Source organism: Morone saxatilis, unplaced genomic scaffold, assembly GCF_004916995.1.
Source record: "Morone saxatilis isolate NCDOM2014 unplaced genomic scaffold, NCSU_SB_2.0 Contig16, whole genome shotgun sequence".
NCBI classification, from domain to species: domain Eukaryota; kingdom Metazoa; phylum Chordata; class Actinopteri; family Moronidae; genus Morone; species Morone saxatilis.
The window spans coordinates 2,923,614-2,942,353 of NW_023339718.1; the positions used below are offsets into that span (position 1 = coordinate 2,923,614).

General features: G+C 40.8%; 2 protein-coding genes across 2 annotated transcripts in view; both read left to right on the forward strand.

Annotated features, from left to right (window-relative positions):
* grk5l (G protein-coupled receptor kinase 5 like) overlaps positions 1-11,329 on the forward strand; it is a gene marked incomplete at its 5' end in the record, with an annotated part of 11,678 nt that extends 349 nt beyond the window's left edge. The window contains 13 exon segments of the mRNA XM_035658903.1: positions 3,642-3,719; positions 3,989-4,086; positions 4,302-4,394; positions 6,154-6,217; positions 6,302-6,442; positions 6,529-6,719; positions 7,347-7,384; positions 7,536-7,625; positions 7,720-7,928; positions 8,018-8,155; positions 8,392-8,529; positions 8,937-9,068; positions 9,191-11,329. Coding sequence (XP_035514796.1) covers positions 3,642-3,719; positions 3,989-4,086; positions 4,302-4,394; positions 6,154-6,217; positions 6,302-6,442; positions 6,529-6,719; positions 7,347-7,384; positions 7,536-7,625; positions 7,720-7,928; positions 8,018-8,155; positions 8,392-8,529; positions 8,937-9,068; positions 9,191-9,274 — 1,494 coding nt within the window.
* A 4,266-nt stretch (positions 11,330-15,595) lies between these two features.
* On the forward strand, positions 15,596-18,052 carry star (steroidogenic acute regulatory protein). Its single transcript, XM_035658669.1, has 7 exons — positions 15,596-15,676; positions 15,911-16,018; positions 16,178-16,308; positions 16,619-16,777; positions 16,889-17,073; positions 17,182-17,275; positions 17,390-18,052. Exons 1-7 carry the CDS (start codon positions 15,613-15,615, stop codon positions 17,507-17,509), a joined length of 861 nt encoding a protein of 286 aa, XP_035514562.1. The 5' UTR covers positions 15,596-15,612; the 3' UTR covers positions 17,510-18,052.
* Positions 18,053-18,740: the final 688 nt, after the last annotated feature.

Genomic DNA, 18,740 nt, shown 5'->3' on the forward strand with positions numbered 1-18,740 from the left:
ACACACACACACCACACTAAGTGGGCGTGTGTTAACCAGAAGTTTGCCATTAAGAATCCCGGAATATCCCCAGGAAAATGAACAATCAACTCTCTTTTTCTCCTTTAAATAATTACCATAAAAGCGTCAGTAAACAAAGAATTTAACCTCTAATTGAGAGTTCTCTTACACTTGGCAACTGGAACTAGTAATGGGTGGCCTATTAAGGTTTGTATTTCCCCAGTTGCTAAATGGTGTTCTAATAAGAGAGATATCTCTCTGTTTATCTGCTCTAACTTTAGACTGTATAATTAAAAATTAGGTCTATTATGTCTATGACTTCACCCAGGTTTCTTCTTTTTTTTAAGATTATGTTTTGGGCTTTTATTATTTGTCATAATTCATCAATTATCCTCATCCTCAAATTCTCTTTTCTGAATCTAAAGCTGATGTTGACTCTTTGTGTGGGACATTTAGCTTTAGCCTCAGTTTTTGCATTATAATGAATATAGTGACCATATGCATATTATATAATAAAGTTACAGGACTAATTTAAACATTAAGCTTGAGACAGAGATTTCAACCAACTCACAGTATTTGCATTAGTGTATGCCAGCCAGCTACAGCTGATAAAATGTATGTCAGCTATAAATGAGAAACCTACTTTTAACCACTTCAGTGTGAAATCGAAAACCCGTTGTCACTGTGAAGTTTGAGCAGCAAATCTGTCCCCATTATTGTAAACCACAGTCTGACAGGTGTAGCAACAATAACATAGCAACAGCCATACAGTAACAGCAACAGGTGAGGGGCTTAGCTAACGGTCAGTTCCTCCAGCGTTCCCAGGTGTATTAAGAGTGGCAGAGTTGCAGCGCTGTTTCATGGTTGAATGCAGGTCTAGAAAACAAACACTCATCCACTTTTTCAATGCACTCACTTTCATTACAGCGTAGCCCGTAGCCGATGCTGGGTCACGCAGCCAGAGGAGACAATTAAACTGAGTAGTGATTATTCAACCAGTCAGCTCCCCCCCTCCCCTCCACCCGGCTTGTTGTCCCCCCTCCATCTCCAATCTCTCTCTCTCTGTGTCTAGACGGAATACCTCCCACATGACACATTTAAGTCTTTATCTATGCCCAGAATATCTTTGCGGACATGTGACGGGACAGAAAGGACAGCATTGTTTCCCACACCCCCCCTTCCAATCCCAACACCCCCGTCCCTCCCTTTCTCTTGCCCCCTTCAACCACCAAGCCCTAAAAGTGACCGCCACCCTCAGCGAGGGGGAAACCACTTACACGCATTCATCCCAAGCACATGTTGGCGCTAATTCTGCAGCCCATGTGACGGACTCTGTGGCCACGCTCACCCAGTGACACTTTACTGACAATAAACCAGGCAGGTGCTTGTGTTTTTGGAGAATATATTTATTGTATTTTTCATATACAACATGAAAAATTTAATAAGAAAGCTCAGATATGACATAAATAAAATGAGAAGAATGGAAAGTAGGAATAATGGGCATTAACTCCATCCCCAACCTTCACCCTCCCACCACAGAGAAAGGCAAATTCCAAGAAGTGAATAGACAAGCAATTTTACAAGAATACTTCTGTTGCATTAAAAAAATACAATAAAATAAATCATAAATTACACAGACAGGTAGGTGCTTGTGTTTAAAGTGATTAAATAACACATGACTCATGTGCAGGTTCACTAGAAACAGTTGTGTCACTGAAACCTTACAAAAAAGTACAAAACTACCTCAGAAACGGTGATCAATTCGAGGGAACATGAGTGTATGTGTGACTCTGAGGAGTGTATACGCATGAACATGACCGTTTTGGAGGAAGAGGGAGTGTGTGTGTGTGTGTGTATGTGTGCAGCAGAGGGAAGGAATGTGCTCGGGGGTTCCAGTGGTTCCTCTTACATCATGAGAAGGTGTTTGTGCGTTCAGTTTTATGTGGGTGTGGGTGTTGGATCCCCTCTGCTTCCAAAAGGCTAAAGGGGCGTCTTCTTTTCCCCTTTGGCTGACCCCCCACCGGCAAAGGGTGGGATTCAGACAGCTCATTTACTCTGTGTGCGTGTGTGTGTGTGTGTGTGTGATTTCTCTGGAGCCTCTGATAACAAAGCCTCAGTTAATCAACACTTGGCAGCAATCACAATTCGCACTCTCCCTCCTCTCTCTCTCTCTCTCTGAGTCCTCCTATATATTTACATTTATATACAGTTATGTATTTATTGCCGGACTTCTTTTGGCTTTGTTCTGAAGTGTCAGTGACGTTGTTGCTTTTTAAAGCCTGTTTTTCCTTAAGCTTGGGGCTTATGTGTATATGTACTGTATATATATATATGTGAGTGTGTGTGTGTGTGTGTGTGTGTGTGTGTGTGTTTTGTAGTGGAAAGCTGGTGACGCTGGTGTGACACACTGTGACACTCCAGGACCTCAAGGAATCCCGCCGTGTTTACTGTGAGGTTGCCAGGCAACACAAGGCCATGTTGGAAAAAAGCCACTGATAGAAAGAGTAGGACCAGCGTGCAGCACCCAGCGCCATGTTGCTTCCCTCCTTTTTTTGACAGGGTTAAAAGTGCTGGCGACTGAAACGCGTCAGAGCGCTTTTCATGTTGAGATGTCCAATATGTCGAGCGCGTGACGGCCAAACCTGTTTGTGTCAACGGCTTCGTATGTGCAAACACGGAGCCAAGAGCAGCATATGTTTATGTGAGAGTGACGGCGACACACAGAGGCGCAGAGGGTGAGAGGTGTGCTGTGGCCTCGTCACCGCCAAACAGCAGCTACTCCATCATACAAATTAAACCGCGAATGAAGAGGAGTTTCTTTTCCTTAGGCAGAGAGAGACTTTGAGAGAAGTTTTGTTTTTTTTTAAATCAGAGATGGAGAGAGAGAGGAGATGAGGGGGGGCTCAGGATCCGGTTTGAGTCCCTCTGGTCAGAAACCGGATCCTAAATCATCCTCAGGATCATTTAAGAGGATACACATTTAAGTAACCTGTCCTTCATCTCAGCAGACTTCTTCTGGTTTTTAAACACTTGAGTTGTGTTTAGCATTTTTTTCCATTTGGTTTTACTTCCTCGATCCAAATCGAGCTCGGGTCTAATGTCAGAGGACGTTTCTGTACAGATTGTCAAGGTTATATTTTGTGATTAGTTCACAGACAAAGTTCCTAATTATTTAATGTTTTATGTAAGAAATTGTGTTTTTTTTTCTTCTAATTAATTCTGTTCTACCACTTCAAAAGTATATTTCTGGTCTTGGTGCTTCTATTTATATACTGTAGGTACCACTTCCAAGTCTTTTTAATAAGTCAAAAATTCTGCAGTTAGAAATGTTTGTAAGTTGTTATTATATTCAGTTCGGTTTAAGTTTAGAGGTCAAACAGTGCATTGGAGGAGTCCTGAGGTTACGGTGGAGGAGGATAAACACCAGCCAGGGAAATAATTCACAACCATGAAACCCTAAAGTTGTTATAAATGTCACATCAGTAGGATTTTAATAGATTTTTCAGCAAAATTGAAAATTGGGACACAAAAATGATCAATCCCACTAATGGCAATCGCAGTATCTATCAAAATAATTGCAATATGATGTCTTTTACCATATTGTGCAGCCATTAATGTGATGATGTTATTTTGTTGTTTAGGAAGACTATGAGGTGACGCCTGATGAAAAAAGAAAAAGTCACGGAGACAGGATCATCAAGACGTTTCTCTCCAAACAAGTAAGTTTCTTCCTCTTAGACATTTTACAGTAACTGATGTTTAAAACTTGTGGTCGGACAATAATGTTGAGTTACAGCTAAACGAAAACCTCCCAAACACCCACAATGTACTCGTTAAATGTACAGAAATAAAAATGTATTGTCACTGTGCTATTCTCTGAGAAGTAATGCGTGTTTCTTCTTACTCTGATGTAGTGCGTGTAATAAAAAGTAATGTATTTGTGTGTGTGCGCATATGTCACCGTGTGTGTTTACGTGTGTTGATGTAGTCACCTCAGCCTGTAGACATAGCAGAGGTTTTTGCAGACCAGTGCAGAGAGAACCTCGAGCTCAGTCCATGTAAGGAGATCTTCAGCAACTGCCGCAAGTGAGTGTCCACTCTGTCTTTATTCCCTCTCACCTGTCTGCTGGACTCTCACCTGTATTTGCTCTCTCTATTGTGTTTATACCTATACCATACATGTTATGTATGGAAACAAACAGCACAGATATTGCTAAGTGAATTTCAGCTTGAATAATATTCTCAGTTGTTTTGTGCTGAGCCTGCTGTGTTTGTGTTTGTGTGTGTGTGTGTCGGATCAGGGCCGTCCATGACTACCTGAGAGGAGCTCCGTTCGCTGACTTCCAGAACAGCATGTACTTTGACCGATTCCTGCAGTGGAAGATGCTGGAGAGGTATGCAAATAAGTTAATGAAAGCTGTTGAGTCATGTCATGTAAATTAACAAGTTGACGTATATGGGTTTATTATTGAAATCGTGTTTTTCTGATTTAATTTCAGTTACTGGTTGCATCTAATGTGACATTTGCAGCCTAATAAAGCCTACTTTAATCTAGCACTAATAAAATCTAATACAAATGAAGGGAGTTATCATATACACTCAGTGGCCACTTTATTATTCACACCTGTACAATCTAATTCAATAATGCAACAGTTCTGCCATATATTCTACCTTTTATAGTTATATTCTACCTTTTACAAAGTTTATAGATTGCAGTTTTTGTTTACATTGTCAGGAATGTGCAAATTCAATTATACGGTTATTATTGAGGTTGTTTATTGTTTATTTGAAGGACCAATGTTTAGGATTTAGTGTCATCTAGTGGTGAAATTGCAGATTGCAGTTAACTGAACACTGCTCATGTCTGTATTTGACAACCTGGGAGTGAGAACGGACAGTGAAGTGTGTAGGAGAAACTACGGTGACCACAAAACTCGTCTCAAAAAACGTCCCTATCTAGAGTGTTCCGTTCTGGACTACTGTAGAAACATTTCAGACTTCAAAAAACAGCTTTTTCTAAGGTAACAAAAACACAACAATTCTTATATTAAGGTGATTATAAACTAATGAAAACATACCTAGAAATATTATATTCCATTTCCGCCAGTAGATCCTCCTAAATGTTACCCACTGGACCTTTAAGGGTCCTCATTAAAACCACATGTATGTGCCTTTAGTCTGTCTGGGGTCCTGAAAATACAATATAAATACTAATAACTAAATAATATTTTGTCCTCACTATTGACATAATGAACGAGGCAGAATATTAGAAACACATCTCAATATAATGCCTCTATGACAGTGTAAAAAAAAAAGATTATATTGGATTTCATTAGATTGTACAGCTGTACCTAAAAAGTGGCCACTCAGTGTAATTGCCTTTAACAATGCTAAACAATAACAATTATCACTTCTGCCTCTGGGAGTTCTGCTTATATATATCTCTTTATTGGTGAGGTGACTTTTAAGCTGAAATAGCAAAAGTCAGCAACAAAAACAACATTTTACGGATCTGAAAAGAACAGATAACACAACAGCTTTACAGCAACACATTAAAGGTCAGTAACATTTTAACCAGACATGGAAGAAGTATTCAGATACTTTACTGTTGTATAAAATCCCATCAGCAAAGTAAATACTAACTAATATAGCTGTCAAAGCATTGCAGCGGAGTAAAAAGTACAATATTTCTTCCTAGAAATATAAAGTAGCATCGAAGGAAAATACGAAAGTGCAACCAAGTGTACTTTGTTAAATTCCACCTCTGATTTGAACATGTGGAATAACTCTTTCAGATGTAATTTCCCACAACATTATACCACTTTAAAGAAACAAACAACTGGCAGGTGAAAGAACTTGACTGGACTAGAATCACACTTCACTTCGGAGACACTGAGGAGGAGCATGATGACTCCAGACAGGAAAATATTTTATGCAGAGTGCATATCAAAGGCAGTTAGAAGTAAACAGCAGGCTTTCAGAGCAGCCGTGATTGTATCCGTGTCTGGAAAGTGAAATTGCGTACAGGAGGCCCCACCCTCTGTACAGGAAACAGACTCAGGATGGTATTGTGTTCCGCAGATAATATCTCCCTCCTAATCAATACTATATGAGCGTCTATTAATGGATTTTGCTGTGTCTGTGTTCTGTCAGGCAACCGATCACGAAAGACACGTTCAGACAGTACCGAGTGCTGGGGAAGGGGGGATTCGGAGAGGTAAGTTTATGATGACAGTGATGGATGTGTGGTGCTTAAAGTTAATTGGGATTTGGTTGACACTAATGTGTGTTTTATTTTCAGGTGTGTGCCTGCCAGGTCAGAGCTACAGGGAAGATGTACGCCTGCAAGAAGCTGGAGAAGAAGAGGATAAAGAAGAGGAAAGGAGAGTCCATGGCTCTTAACGAGAAGCAGATTTTAGAGAAAGTCAACAGTAGATTTGTTGTGAGTAAACCTAATAGAAGAGTGTTTGTGTTACAGTACGTGTAACGGCCTCATACCATTTATCATGTTCTCCCCTGTCTTTCTAGGTGAGCTTAGCGTATGCATACGAGACCAAAGACGCTCTGTGTCTGGTGCTGACCATCATGAACGGTGGAGACCTGAAGTTTCACATCTACAACATGGGCACGCCGGGCTTCGAGAAAGACAGGGTCCAGTTTTACGCTGCTCAGATCTCCTGTGGACTCGAACATTTGCACAGAGAATCCATCGTCTACAGGTAACTCTCTTATAGCGCAATGAGACGTAGTTCAGCTCAGTTACCTTCTTAGACTCACTGGTGGACACATGGGCGATTGCTGCAAAGCACCCTTTCTGAATGCCCTCATAGTAGATAAAACATGATAAAGTGGCCTCTGGGGTGCCCATGTAGTGGAGAAAACAAAATTAAAGTCCCCTCTAAGGTGGTCTTGGGGACAAAAAAGCACAATGAAGTGCCCTTTATGATGCTATTCCAGTAGATAAAACACAAAAAAGTACCCTCTAAGGTGCCCTTCCAGTGGTAAAAAAAAAATGAATGAAGTGCCATCTAGGGTGTCCTTCCAGTGGACAAAGCCCAATAAAGTTAACCTAAGGTTGCTCTTCCAGTGGAGAAAATGTGACTGCCAGTGGAGAAAACACAATAAAGTTACCTTTAGGCTGCTAATCTTAACCCTGACTACGCTGTTTCACCAAAAATGCATCACAACCTTTTCACAACCCTTCAAACTTTCACTGCTCAGATTGTTTTATTGAGTTTTAAGACTTTCTTGAATCAAGTTTTCATATTCTTTAAATTATCAAGTGTGTATGTATACTTTTCTTATTTGTTGAACATTGTTTTTTTAACATGCTGTGTTATTTGTAGGGATTTGAAACCGGAGAATATCCTATTAGATGACAATGGTGAGTTCTGAAACTTCATCAGCTTCAATTTCTGATTATTGCATCACACAGCATTCTTTTGCTGCTGATACACACTTTCAAACTACACAATCCACTAAACTTTGAATAAATGAAATGTATCATGCTCATGCTGACCACTGTTACGCTGCAGGACACATCCGTATTTCTGACCTGGGGTTGGCCATCAAAGTGCCTGAAGGTGAACCCATCAGAGGCAGGGTGGGGACTGTGGGCTACATGGGTGAGTAACACAGTAATCAACGATCCCAGGAGTAAATTTACCTGATTAATTATTAAATTTTTAACCGTAACAACCCGTTTCCTTTTCTCTCTAGCTCCGGAGGTGATAAACAATGAAAAATACGGCATGAGTCCCGACTGGTGGGGGCTGGGCTGCCTCGTTTACGAGATGACCGCCGGTCGATCGCCCTTCCGTGCCCGCAAAGAGCGAGTGAAGCGGGAAGAGGTGGAGAGGAGGGTGCAGGAGGAAGAGGAGGAGTACAACGACAAGTTTACAGAGGACACCAAGGCCATCTGTAGAATGGTGAGCATTGATGGGAACATTTTTTTGTGCGGAGAGATGGATGAACTGATGAATAATGTGCTGAGTCATCTCTGCTGCTGCTCACCCAGCTGCTGACCAAAGACCCTAAGCAGAGGCTGGGGTGCCTGGCGGACGGAGCAGCGGGCGTCAAGGCCCACTCGTTCTTTAAAAACATCAACTTCAAGAGGCTGGAGGCTGGAATAGTGGAGCCTCCCTTTGTGCCTGATGTGAGTAATTTACACTACAGTACATAAATCAATCCACTCTGCCAAAACATGTTCTGAAACTCTTCGTAAAGACCTTTAGTTTTAATCCTCTCGCTAACCGAAAATAGTCCAAAATGGCCGCTGTATGAAAAATGTCAGCAAGTGAAATTCCATGATGATAAATTATCTGTTACGATAAACTTGTCTCCTGTTTTTCCTCTCAACCCTCTTTTCTCGTGGTCGTTGCCCTCTCCCAGCCCCGGGCAGTGTACTGTAAGGACGTGTTGGACATAGAGCAGTTCTCCACAGTCAAGGGAGTAAATTTGGACCAAACTGACAATGACTTCTACTCCAAATTTGCTACAGGCTGTGTTTCCATCCCATGGCAGAATGAGGTAAGTGTGTGCACTTAATATGACATTTTTAAATGCTCGGTGCCGTTTGTATAACTCCTGGAAGAACTCACACAAAGTTCCCCAAATTTCTCTTCTCTCACATCTTTCTTTCCCTTTCTTTTCCTTTCCTTTCCTCTTCTGCTCTCCTCTCTTCTTATTTCCTCTCCTCATATCCTTTCCTTTCCTCCCCTCTCATATCATCTCATCTCCTATGTTCTTCTCTCCTTTCCTTCTATCTCTTGTCCTCCTCTCCTCTCATATTTCCTTTTCTTTACTTTCCTCTCCTCCTATCCTCATGTCCTTTCCTTCCCTCCCCTATTTTATCATCCTCTCTTCTTATCTTCTGTCCTTTCCTCCTCTCCTCTCCTCTCCTCTCCTCTCCTCTCCTCTCCTCTCCTCTCATTCAGATGATTGAAACAGAGTGTTTCAGAGATTTGAATGTGTTTGGGCCTCAAGGGACGAGACCCCCAGATCTGGACTGGAATCAGCCACCAGAGCCGCCCAGACGCAGCCTGCTGGACAGGATCTTCAGGAGACATGTAAGGGAACACACACAAAGACACACACACACACAACACACACCAAAACATACAAACACACACACACAAACACTGACTAAATACAAAACTAACAAATCGACTCCTCTGTTTCTCTGCTGCAGCACCCAGAGGTCTCTATCTCCCACAGCCGTGTGCAGTCTTCCAGTGTAAACTCTGTGGACTCCATGTCCAACTCTGCCCCCTAGTGGCACAGTGGCAGTGTGGGAGCCACACACACACAAAGGGAAGGAGCTCCGAGGGGCTTCCCCGCTGCTGATTGGTCCACTGCCGGGGCCTGAGCAGCAGCCGGAGACAGCCTGTCTAAAAGCCTAAATGGTCAGCCCATAAGGGGGGGGTGGGGGGGGTTGACCAGGCCCTGAGACCCCGGGCATTTGTAGTGGGATGGTCAGAGACGTTTGGAAATATTCGGACAAACCTTACTTACCCTCAGGATTGTTGGACTGTAGAACAGAGCCACTGACGCTGATGAAAACCGAGAAGGATAGAAAACAAGCTAATATTCAGGGGATCCACTGTATAATAAAGACCACCACAGGGAATAGAAGATGGGGTCTTGGTGAATTTTTCCAGAAAAGGAATTTCTTTTTCACAAATTTTTCAGTCCTTTACTTTCTGGCCTGTATCTTGTACCCGTTTCTCTCCACCTATCCATCTGTCACCACACCTGTACAACTCAACAATAACTTATTCTTTCTCTGTATTTCCACTTCCCATACCTCAGATCACTCCTAGACATTCAGAACACATCACCTCAACACATAATGTACATTGCCTTTGTGTACACTCAGGCCAAAGATTACAGTTTAGTTTTGTGATACCGTTGTCATGTTGATTTTATTGAAGGTTTTCAGCCGTCGTTTAGAACCAGAGGAGGATCAGAGTGCGTGATCCGTTTTATACACTTTCTCTAAATATGAGCCTGCATACATATCATATTGCTTAAAGCACACATACAGTACATACATACATACATACATACAGGATAGACATACACAGACTGAATCGTGAGAATCGTGTTGTGTTTTCATTGCATGGACAAGTGTAAGTATGGACAGCTGTATCCCTTTCGCTTCTGCATACCTCATTCCATAGTATAGCGTACAACACAGAGACGTCTCCCTCGGTTTACAGTGTCACTTTATATTTGACATTATGTGGAGTTTTGAAAAACAAATTAATATGATGTACAGAAACAGAAATCTCTCCCTTAGTTAATATTTTTTTTTTTTTTTTTGCTCAATTTTCTGCACAGTCCCCCGATGGAGAGGAGAGGAACACATGCACTCAGCCTGACTTACAAGTTGCACAATTTCAAATAATGTCATGCTGTTTCTTCACCAAATGAAAATGTTTTTACCTCTGATCATGAAGGCACATTATTGTATTGATACTGTCACGCTCCGCTTGTTTTCTACATCCAAAACTAAAGTGTTCTTGTTCTCCTTATGCCTTTTCCATTTAAAAAAAAAAAATCTTGCTGCATAGCTGTTTGTTGTTACATGTACAGGTTTTTTATATTTTGCCCCTTTACACTTATGCTCTTCAAAATGCCTCACAAATCTAAAGGGTCTTCCTCCTGTTTTGTGTCCGACCATGACCGAAGACACAGGGTATCAATAGCTACGTGAAAGGTTTTACCTTATCTGAATTTTTATTTAATCGCTCCAGTTCATTCATGTCAGAGCGGAGGAGGAGAGGAAGACGCCAGAGGATCCTGCAAACACCACACAAAGAAGTGGCCTTCTCGCAGCAGCACAGACAATTAAAAGGGAGGGGGAGCTCAATCTCTTCTGCTTGTTTTTAAGAATGTGGTATTTGCCTATTTGAGGTAGTGAAAGCTGGTCCATGCAGTAATTTTAATTGTCCTTACCAATCTGACACAAGCCTGTTTTTTTTTTCTTCTTTTCTCTACGTACTTGATATGAAAAGAAAAAAAATCTGAATCAGACTGAAGTGCCTCCTTGTTAGCATGATCTCCCAGACAATGCCCACACAGACATCAGCACTTTGTGTATTCTCTGACTGTCGTGCTCTGTTTGTTTTCTGGGGAACGCGTCAACACACAAATACACACAGACTCGCAGTTTGTTGGAAGGGAAGGGAAGGAAAAAGTTGAGGATGGAGAGGAGAAAGTCAGTGAGGGAATTCTCCTTCTTAATGTGATGTACAGCAGAGTGCTGAGTGCATGTGAAAGCCAAACCCACTGTGTCCTTCAAGTCCCAATAAACTCTGTGCTATAGTTTGAGTAATCCTCAGTATGTCTGTCTCTTTATTTCCTCGTCTCCTCTGTCCATGTGGCCACAGAACACTTCCTTGTTCCTATTCTAATACATTTAAATGATTAGAGATAACATTGTCCTACTCACCATTGTGTTAAAGTTCTTGTAGACTGCTAAGCTCTTATCTTTATAGTGGCACAATAAAAAAAACTAGTTTTGCAGTATATTGCAATACTGTAATAACATGACCATATAACAGGAGGAGACATGAATCAGAAATATTTCTTTTTATAAGCCTGTATTCTCCTACAGATAATTATAAGTGCACTTTGAAACTATTATCTGAGATCCTTATATAACATGATTCAAATATAAGAGCATTGGGACAAGATCCACAGTGTGAAATATGTTTAAAAAAGAAATTCAGCAAGAGCTGATATGACATTAGATAAACAGAGGATATTTTCTAAAGCTACTTTTTAATACAAAAATCACTCCCCAGCTCAGTAAAGAAACACAAAGAGGGGATTTCAAACTAAAAACACTATAACTTTGGAAGATACTCAATAGATTTGACAAACCTAGACAGTTTAAGCCCCATGAAGTTCATAATGTATTTTTGCTTTGACTGTACTTTATAAAACATTATCCTGTGAGAAAGTCACTGTCTCCAAGTAAATATATTAACTGAATAACTCCACATCTACTGCAAGAAGATAATATTTTCATTACACATGCACCATGGAGCTAAAAAGTTGTAATCAGAGTCCATTACATTGCAAATGAATGCCATCACTGCCCGACTCGTGGGATAAAACATAGGCACCTACTTCATGGAATCTGAATAAAGGAGTTAGTTTAGTTCATTAGGCTCCCAGTTAGCTACAGCATTGCAGAAGCTTTTCTGCATGGGGTCCACAAAAAGCTTTACAGTGTGACAATGCACCATAACAATTTACATAATTACAAGACAAGCTCCTGACAACACAAAATATATGATATCATAACTATGAGCAGCTTACAGGTGTCAGAATATAGAAGTGTGCACTTGTTGTATGTACATACATAACTTACAACTACTGAAAAATAAATAAATAATCATTTTCTGAAGGCTTTTTTAGTGCTGAACAAACCTTTATTATAATTAAATGCAGGTGAAATGTGAGTCAAGAATAAAAAAATCAAAATGCACTGGAATAAATGCAGAAACATCTGGTAGTATCCAAGGTGGTGATACATTTGTGTATTGACAGATATTGTCCAGATGCAGAATATTATAGACTGGATCTATGATATGATATACAGATCTGGATACATTTCCATAAACTTGGATGTCATTGGATCTATTTGGATACAGGTCATTTTTATCCAGTGAAGTGTCCCAGTGTCTCTGGGGCCTGTAAAACTATAATACACATGATTACTTAGTAATGATTCCACTGTCTGGACATCAAAAATTAAAGTACTTACAGAAAAGCAGAGACACTTTTTAATAGGAGAGACTCTTTAACCTTCCTCAGGTTCTTAAACATTAGAGAGCTGCAGTTTGCCCCAGGACGGAGGCTCATTAAAACATAATGCTGCTCTTGTCAAGTACGGCCATATGACCCACTGGGCCCAATGGCCAATTCTTTGTCAGGAAAATAAAACAGCTTTACAGTACAAGAGACATGGGTGTCTGCTCTGTCTACTGTGGCTGAGTAATAATAGGTCAGATAGTACTAGGCCTGTGTGTTCCCATGGTAAATGAGAGAACTCACCCTGCAGAAGGCCAGAGAGACTGATGGATAATTGCTGCCAACCAGAAAGAGGAACGCAAGGTTGCAGGTTAAGGTGACTTCAGTCTGCCTTTGGGATTTATTAATCTGGTCCTGTTTTCTCTGTGCATGTTGCCGTTCACTAATCAGATGGCCTGCCACCCTCTTGACAGGTTTCCATTCCTGTGGTCATGTGCATTGTTGACTCTGAGCGCACGTTTGACGTGCAGCTCGCTGAGGCAATGTTGCTGTTAGATAGTTTGGATTTTGCTTGGACGGAGTAAGCAAGGTTGTCAAAACATGTGAGCGGCTTGATAAAACATGTTATTAACAGATCATGGTGTGCTGTTTGACGATTGAGGAAGCCTTTTGGAAAAACGTGAGTCATGAGTCATGAAGCTGACGTTTGAATGTCCATATTATGAAATGTGATGTGTTTGACAAGTCTAACCGCTATGGAAAAAGTGACAGGGCTGCATTTTGAACAATATTAAACCCTCACTGGGTAGTTTATTTTAACTTTGACAGGGTAGTTTGACTGAGCATCCTGTACATAATTGTTTACTGTATCATCTGAAATCAAACAGGCGACATCATTAGCGTTTACATCCCTTCTTAAAGGACCAGTGTGTAGGGGATTTTGTGGCATCTAGCAGTGAAGTTGCAGATTGCAACTAACTGAACACCACTCGCATCTGTATTTGGCTCGGGAATGAGAACGGGCTGTGAAGTGTGTAGGAGAAACTACGGTGGCCTTGACACACACGAAGACCGTCTAAGGCCCTATTTACAGCCAGTGTTTGATTCTGTGCTACTGTAAATAAAATAAAAGGTGAGTATACACTAATGAGAACATACTTATATTATTAAATTCAATTTCTGCCAAGTGTTACAGACTGGACCTTTAAAACTATCCTTTATAGCAAATGATGAATATGATATTGAATTGAATGCTGGATTTCATCCTCCCACCCACCATTTTACTATTTTCATTTCATTTCACTGTCCAGTGTTCTTCTGTTGTCTGTGTTGCTGTTTTTATTGTTATTTTGGGTTTTTGTCTACTGTTTTTTATTCTTTGTAAAACACTTTGTAACCTTGTTAAGAAAAGTGCTATGGAAATAAAGTTTATTATATAATTCTAACCTCAAGTTTACATTTTGTTCCTACTTTAACTAGTGAGTGATTAAAAAATACTAATAATCACAATATCAACCATATTAACCTGGTAGCTGCTCCCATTGACACAAACTTCGCTGAAGGTGATAAATGACGATAAATACATATTAAACATATTAAATATTTCATCTTTGATATATTATATGATTGAAACAGGAACAAATATATCAATTTTATCTGCTAAAAAGTAATTCACAGACAATGAAATGTACATAATAATAATAATAATAATGATAATAATAAACTTCAAAATTGGTTTAACAGGGTATGAAAAGGATAAAACAATAAAAGGTGAATAAAAGGTTAGAAGAAGGATCACAGAAAGGCAAGACTATAAATGTGCTTTTAAGAAAAGAATTCAATGAAGTGATAGAATTTGCCATCCTGACCTCCTCTGAAAGGTTGTTCAACAGCTTGGAGGATCACATTATGTTAGTTTATGTAGTGATGTGACTTATGTTTGGGGTCAGTTAGACTTCCTGTCAGACCTTTTATGAAGTGTTATAAAAATCCGATGACAGAAATCCAAATATGCTAAAAGCAAAGCTTCTTCTTCTACGTCTAAAACATGTCATCTGTTCAAAACCACGTTTCTAAGAAATTCTCATAAAATGAAGGGAAAGAATTGAGTATCAAGGTGATAAAACAGCGTTAAGTATTTTTGTTTTGAGCTGTTAAAGAGGCCCTAAATTCTCCAGGACGCCAAACAGAAGATTAGGTTTAATAGCTCCACTCAGTGATAATGACACTAGCGATATGCTTCGAGCTAATACCAAGATATCAATCATAACGGGGGAAAAAACAAGCCAAACTGAAAGGAATTTTTTTTTTGCCCTCAAATTCCAATGAGTGTTTAGGCTGTAATGGACCATGAAGGGATGGATGAGTCACTCAGGGTCTCTCCCACTGACCTCTCATCATTGAGGAGAGGCTGCTCTCTCCTGTGTCGCCCACTAGTATGGGAATGTTAGTGTGTGTGTGTGTGTGTGTGTGTGAGCAATGCAGTGGGCCTGGGCACTGGACGTTATCTGACACAGTGTTTGTGAGAGTCTGAGACATGCTCGTCGTGTCCGCCAGGCAACCTTGGTGACATGGCCGTTGGAAGAGTGAGGTGATGTGTGTGTTTATCTAAGCGGTGATAGCACTGCGGCCTTGTGGGCAGTGCTCTTATATATGCAGCACTTTCAAAAGTCTACAGACAGAAACCCAAGTCCTCTCTACAGCACTGTCAGTCGGTTCGTCCACTTCTTTCAAGAAGATATACAGCTCAGACAGATATTGAATCTTTGTGATCTACTTGCTTTTACAGTTTTCTAGTTTAGGTTCAGTTTTGTTTTTTCTAGCTTCAAGAGACTCCTATAACGGAAAATGCTGCCTGCAACCTTCAAACTGTGTGCTGGCATCTCCTACAGGCATATGAGGAACATGACAGGTAAGCGAAAGAATCCTGTTCAGACCTACATTCAGCATCCTTGGCCTAGTTTTCTCCCTATTTTTACTGTATGCTCAAAAACGCATATTATCTGAATGGAGTTCTGCATGGATCCCAGAGTCAGAGTGACTGAATTAACCTTTTCTTGGGATTTCCTTCCTTTTGATATACTGTATGTGTAATGAATGGATTCAGAAGTGTAGTAACTGTGTTATTTTTGCCTCTGTCTCCCAGGTTTGAGGAAGAATGCCATGGTGGCCATTCACCATGAGCTGAACAGACTGGCAGGTCCGGGCCCCAGCAACTGGATCAGCCAAGTCCGCCGACGCAGCTCCCTTCTCAGTGAGTCGATACATGTGATAATTCAAGTGTAATACCACACAGAAACTGCTTATTTCAAGAGCTTTTAAAGAAGAAGAAATGTCAGTGAAATATAGCCTAAAAATACAGGGACACAATAGTGGAAGTTGACTAACATATTTACTTTCTGTATGTTTCTAGGTTCTCGGATTCAGGAAGAGGTGGGGTACAGCGAGGAGGAGATGTCTTATGTGAAGCAAGGGGAGAATGCGCTGCAAAAGGCCATCAGCATCCTCAGTGAACAGGACGGCTGGACCACTGAAATTGTGGCTGTGAGTATAATAATAATACTACTAACTTTATTTCAAAACCAGAGTTACAAGGTGCTTCACGAAATACAATAAGTGCAAAGACAGTAAATCATAGAGAAATAAAACCAGAAACTACACAGAAAATACAATTAAATTAAAACAATCAATCAAACAAAATACGAAAGAACAAAAACTAAAAAAGTATAGAGACATGCACATCCAAGCATGCACAGAATGGTTAAAGGTGTGGCTCTCTAGCTCTGATGAGAATAGATATTTATCCACTGTATATTTCATGTGAAAGAAAATATGTGAATACTCTTCTCCCCAGGCGAATGGAGACAAAGTCCTGAGTAAGATGCTGCCTGACATTGGGAAGGTGTTCAAGCTGGAGGTGATGCTGGAGCAACATCCTGACAATCTTTACCAAGAGCTGGTGGGAAACATGGAGCAAATGGGGGAGTGGAACCCGAACGTCAAACAGGTCAAGGTAAGAAAGAGAGGCAGCACCGAGGGTGTTGGAATATGACCAGAGAGAGAGAAACACATACAAATACAAGACATACATATATATATATTTATATCATTTCACTATGCACAGATCCTTCAAAAGATCGGACCGGAAACGATGGTTACCCATGAGGTGTCTGCAGAGACACCCGGCAATGTGGTGGGACCAAGGGACTTTGTCAGCGTCCGCTGTGCCAAGCGCCGGGGCTCCTCCTGCTTCCTGGCGGGAATGTCCACTCAGCACCCGAAAATGCCGGAGCAGAGAGGTGTGGTCAGGTGAGTCGAGAGGAAATGTTTACTTGTTGTGATAAGTGCATTGGCGTAATGGATGGATGGGAATGCCGTTTAAAACTGATGTTTTATTCATTGCATTGCATGTTTCAGAGCGGAGAATGGACCTACCTGTATAGTCATGAAGCCCTGTGCTGAAGACCCAAATAAGACCAAGTTCACCTGGTTACTAAATATAGATCTAAAGGTATATATTTGCTTTTGCACAATTTCCACTCATATTTGCATTCAAATGTATTCAAGAACTAAAAAGTAAAAAGCAGCTACTGTACTCTAACACCTTTGTCTGTGTCGTCTGCAGGGCTGGATCCCGAAGACAATCATAAACAAAGTGCTCTCTCAGACGCAGGTGGACTTTGCCAACCACCTCAGGCAAAGGATGGCCAATAATGTTTCTATGGAGATGGCTCATGCCTGCTGACACAAGATGCCTCTTGAGCTTTGGCACAGTGCGCTCGACAGTGGAAGGAAAGCAAAATCCCTGCTCATTAAAAGAATCACATAAATCTGCTTAGAACTGCTGAAGAAACACGGAAATCCAGAGAGTATTAAGGAGATCAGATGAAGATGAGGCCTGTCTGAGATCTTAGGAAAGTCTGAGATGTTGGTTTCAACTGGCAAATATGTGTGTTTCCTCGTCCCTCTCGATAGAGAATCTGTCACGAGATTTTGCATCGTACACCCTATTCGCCTCGATTGTTTCTGACACATTCATCCACATCACTCCGCTCCACCTTGGCAGTCAGCGTGAGGCATAAAACATGTAACAAACCACACACATTGTTTTCTCCCACATAACAGTTATTGTCCCTCCCTTTGCCATGAAATTGCACTTTTATGTCTAAGTGTTTTATTTATTGATTTATGGATTACACTACAATGACTGCCAAGTGAGTAAAATGATTGTAATGTCATTGATATTTATGTCTTTATGCTTTTACTATGTTGGAGAAGAAGAAAAAGCTCTGTGGATAATGATTACTCTGTCCTTTCCTGACGCATTAGAGCCTAAATAAAAGCATGTAAAACAAACTTCAGTGGTCGTAGTTGACTTTGAAATACATAAAGACGAAAACACCACACAAACACTGGGTCACACAGACTTCTTTTAAAAAAAACTCATCTTGGAAACTACACAGCAGTTGCACAATTATTCCTCTTCCACTGGGGGAGGAGGCGGATGAATTTTAAAGGTTTCTCTTTTTAAACCATGAAAAATGTAGCTCGTGAAAAATGTCTTCCTGTTCCTTGATGGGCTTTCAGACTGACAGTTTGCCAGAACGAGCAGGTGTTTGGCCATTCAGATGTGTGAGGAGCCCAGCAGCGAGCAGCTTGGCGCGAGCCAGCAGCAGCACATTCCCCGAGATCAAGTAACGGTGGATTTCATCCCAAACAGGAAATCTGTCCTCCATTACTGCCAGTTGTGTAACATTTTTTTTATTTTTTTTTTCCAATTTTGTGTAGTTTTAATCGATCCAAAATGTTTTGTAACAGCTCATTTTCTTGGATGTAGCGCAGACAGCAGGAGCCAGGACGCTCACTCTCTGCCTCACATGATTAAGCTGGCTGCAAGATATTTACCAGCACTACTTTCAGGAAATGTTATTAAGACACGCCACTGAGCCTGATAATGTTTCTGAGGTGAAATAGAA

What these genes read in the sequence shown, in the direction of transcription:
- star (XM_035658669.1), top strand. Translation starts at nt 15,613, where the DNA reads ATGCTGCCTGCAACCTTCAAACTGTGTGCTGGCATCTCCTACAGGCAT. An exon ending in CGAACGTCAAACAGGTCAAG is followed by an intron (nt 16,778 to 16,888) that starts GTAAGAAAGAGA and finishes CACTATGCACAG; the next exon opens with ATCCTTCAAAAGATCGGACC. An exon ending in GAGCAGAGAGGTGTGGTCAG is followed by an intron (nt 17,074 to 17,181) that starts GTGAGTCGAGAG and finishes TGCATGTTTCAG; the next exon opens with AGCGGAGAATGGACCTACCT.